The 3,736-nt window shown below is 38.6% G+C and overlaps 1 protein-coding gene across 1 annotated transcript in view; it reads left to right on the plus strand.

Annotated features, from left to right (window-relative positions):
- Positions 1-3,736, plus strand: part of LOC107692796 (disks large-associated protein 4-like) — a 36,190-nt gene that overhangs the window by 23,815 nt on the left and 8,639 nt on the right. The window contains 2 exon segments of the mRNA XM_016491989.1: positions 1,069-1,109; positions 1,538-1,950. Coding sequence (XP_016347475.1) covers positions 1,069-1,109; positions 1,538-1,950 — 454 coding nt within the window.

Here is a 3,736-nt window from a genome sequence, read left to right on the forward strand (position 1 = left end):
CGGCCAGGGATCGGAATCGGAAGATTTTCCTCATGATCAGCCGGTCAGTCTAACTTCTTTCCGATTCTGAGCCGATCTGTTTTGTTACCAGCGGCACAGGCAATAACGTCAGCTGAAAAATGTCAATTTGGTTGAATTTTCACAAAAATGAGTCCATTAAGGCCTTGTCTAGTGAACCCAGTGCTCCACATAGTAATTAAACATCTAAAATTATCCTTATTTGTATGTTTTCTGTACCTTCTTTGTTTGAAAAAGTTGTTTATCCAAGTGAAGCACTTCTGCGTCTGACGTTTTAGTTTCGGTTTTGAAAGGAACATGCAGGAATGAGAAAATAAATGGCAGGACTTGATTGATGTTAAAAGAGTTATTAAGAGCGATAAGCCATGAAAAGGATCTTACAGTAACACATTTTTGAAAATGTACTCATTGTGACTCATTTTGCCATCCCAGGTCACATATATTACACAAACAATAACGTACAATTTTATTGGTTGTGTAAAATTGTATGATATTTTACAATTCTAAAAATGTAAATTATTTTATTTTATATATAAATAATCATGTTTAAAATTTTATTGGTATTTATGCATTTTTTTTTATTTATGAAAGAATGTTTTATAACGTAGTAGATATGGTCTGTATTGTTATAGGATGTGTAGAAATCAATTTATGATCTTATATATTCAATTCATACAGTCATTCAGGCTTATTTGTTGAATACCGTAGGCTCTGATATGTAAATGTTGGCGGTTGTATGTTAACGAGCTCATGAATCTGACACACCATGACTAATTCTGAATGAGAGGTTTTGTATTTTACTCTCATTTAAATGCTCTGGGTAAACTAGCGAGGGAGGTGTGAGTTATGAATATTGACTACGTCACATAGCATATCAGACTTTTCAAAAGAGCAGGAAAGAACCTGTTTTTCATCAAACGACCCCTTTAGACTCAAGCCGTTTCGCTGAATCAGTCAGTGACCTTAGTGCTGTGTTGAGCTCATTAGAGCTGATTCATAACTACTTTAAATTCTAGATGTATTGGATCTGAGTTGTTTCTCTTGTGGCAGGTGGATTGTGTGCAGCCGATTCTGAAAGAGGCAGCAGCAGAGTTTCTCAGCCATGTATGGCACTGAAAACACTCACAAATAATGATTCAGTGCAGACGGCAGATGATAATGAGATTCTGCGCGCATCTCCCACTCGCTTTGTTTCCTGGCACTCTCCGTTGCAGTCTATTTTCATATCTCTCTCATTTACATGTCTCTCTGTAAGTGTGCTGTCTCCCACACACCAGCTGTCTGTCTTTCTCCCGGCCCGCGTTCCCAGTCTCTGCTCCTCATTTTTGCTTTTTATTTTCTAAGACAGTCCAATGAAATGGAGAATATCTAACAACATGTAAACTAGGGAGGCTTTATTGATATTTGTCAAATTGATATTTATAAATCTATTTAAAATTCTTAATTAGTTAAGATATAATAACAGAAATGAATAACAGAAATAATAACAGAAAATTCATAAACTAATGGAAGTGTGTAGTTTGAGTGTTGGTTGGTGTCTTTAACGGGTCTCTTCTCTCTGTGTGTCCAGACTCAGTCGCTTCACTAGCATGGCGTCTAGACAGGAGACGACGGAGGCTGAATCTCAGGAGCAGTCCGACGGTAAACCCTCGCAGAACAAGACGCCCCACCAGAGTTTGGACTGGGGCAGTGTTCTCAAACCCTTGCTGCAGGAGAAGCTGGACCCGGCGCTGGACCCATCCTCCCTCCCGCCACCTGACCCGTCTCTGCAGGCCGGGAGCGTGAACGGGGCCGTGGAGCAGCCCGGGGGCGCGGCGTGCCTCAGGGACGGGTGCTGGTTCCAGAAGCTTCTGCAGGCCGAGACCGAGCGCATGGAGGCCTGGTGTCAGCAGATGGACCAAGAGACCAAAGACAAACCGCTGTCAGAGGAGGGTGAGATGCCACCGTCATACAAATACAACATTTCATCATCCAGTCTATTCCTGATGGATCGAAATTCCTTTCAATTAAATTACTATGTAATATGTTATTAATTCCAGTTGAATTATTCAACTAATCGGTAATAGAAATAAATGACCATGAATTGTATTAGCCCGCTGTTTAAATCTGATTATTACGATATGTAAATTTTAGTTTTATTTTTCAGTTTATCAAAAAATGTATTAAATGTATCAACTAACAATAGATAATAAAAATAACTGACAATGAATTTCATTATCCAATCAAAAATATTAATAATAATTGTTGTTGTTTTATAATAATATTAATAATAATTATAATATGTCTTAAATAATGATTAGGGTTGGGAATCTAAAATCGATTCCAATTCCAGAATCGGATACTTAAGGTCAGGAATCGGATACTTGTTGTAAAATTAACATTTCGATTCCGCCTATCGATTCCTGTGTGCAGTTCTCTTTTCTTATTTTTTTTTCTTCATCTGTGAGGACCAGAGCTAGCGATCTGCCAGGACCTTGCTCACTAATCTAAGCGCAACATTTCGATTCTGCCTATCGATTCCTGTGTGCAGTTCTCTTTTTTTTTTTCTTCATCTGTGAGGACCAGAGCTAGCGATCTGCCAGGACCTTGCTCACTAATCTAAGCGCTCCAAAGTTTGGCTACACTTGCGATCAGAAGCCAAAAAAGCTAAGTATAATATCTGTGATGGCTAAACATGTTGCAAGAGAGATGTCACCACCAACATGACAAAGCACTATAATTTAATAGATCGTTAAATATCGTGAACACGATTCAGACACCAACGTGATTCTCCCTAAATTACAATGATTCGTCTGTTTCATTCCTCAACATTTGACGTGTACGATCACAACGTTGTGATCACTTGGTTCATCCATGTAGAGTATGATTACACCAGTGTGATTTGAACATTTAAAGTGACATATCATGAAAATCTGACTTTTCCAGGTTTTAAGTGCTATAATCAGGTCCCCAGTGCATCTACCAACCAAGGAAACGTGAAAAAGATTAACCCAGTAATAGGCATGGGCCGTTTTCCGGTTTCAAGGTATACCGCGATTTGAAAATATCACGGTTTCAAAACAGCTAATATTTTCCGTTATACTGTTCCCGCGGTATGCGCTGCTTTTCATGTCTCCTCAAAGACTGAAAGTGTAGGAATCCCTCAGGTTGAGTGCAGTGTAGAGTAACACGAGCCTCCTCCTGTTGGTGCGAGCGAGCGGTCAGTCACATGTGTGTAGGATGGCCGAACTTAAGGAGCTGCCCCTGGAACTCACACGATCGGCAACCGGACGTTTTTTGTCTTATTGCAAGCAACTTGTCTCTGTTCTGGACTTGCACGAATTGCATTGCAATGCAATCGTTTTCCAAAATGTTATTTTATGTGAAAATATGAAGTCTGTAAACGGCCGTTAACACAGGCCAGAGACGTTGAAGACGGACACACAGAGAAAAATACTGTAGCAGGCAGATCACTCACTGTTCATGATGCAAGAACTATTGGAAGAAAATCCTCAATATTGATTTGGGGGTTTATATGAATGTGTTTCTGCTATTTGTTTCGTTCAGGCATGTAGTATAATTTCACAAAGCTGGTCAGAACATTCTGTTTTTGCTTCAAATTATGTATATGAAATTATATAACTAAATTATATGAAATGATATATGTAAATGATATGTATATGAATTATATAACTAAAATTAAATAACTGTAATTACAGATTTAGGTTAAATAAAGATG

This window comes from Sinocyclocheilus anshuiensis, unplaced genomic scaffold (assembly GCF_001515605.1).
Source record: "Sinocyclocheilus anshuiensis isolate Anshui unplaced genomic scaffold, SAMN03320099.WGS_v1.1 scaffold871, whole genome shotgun sequence".
Taxonomy (NCBI): Eukaryota; Metazoa; Chordata; class Actinopteri; order Cypriniformes; family Cyprinidae; genus Sinocyclocheilus; species Sinocyclocheilus anshuiensis.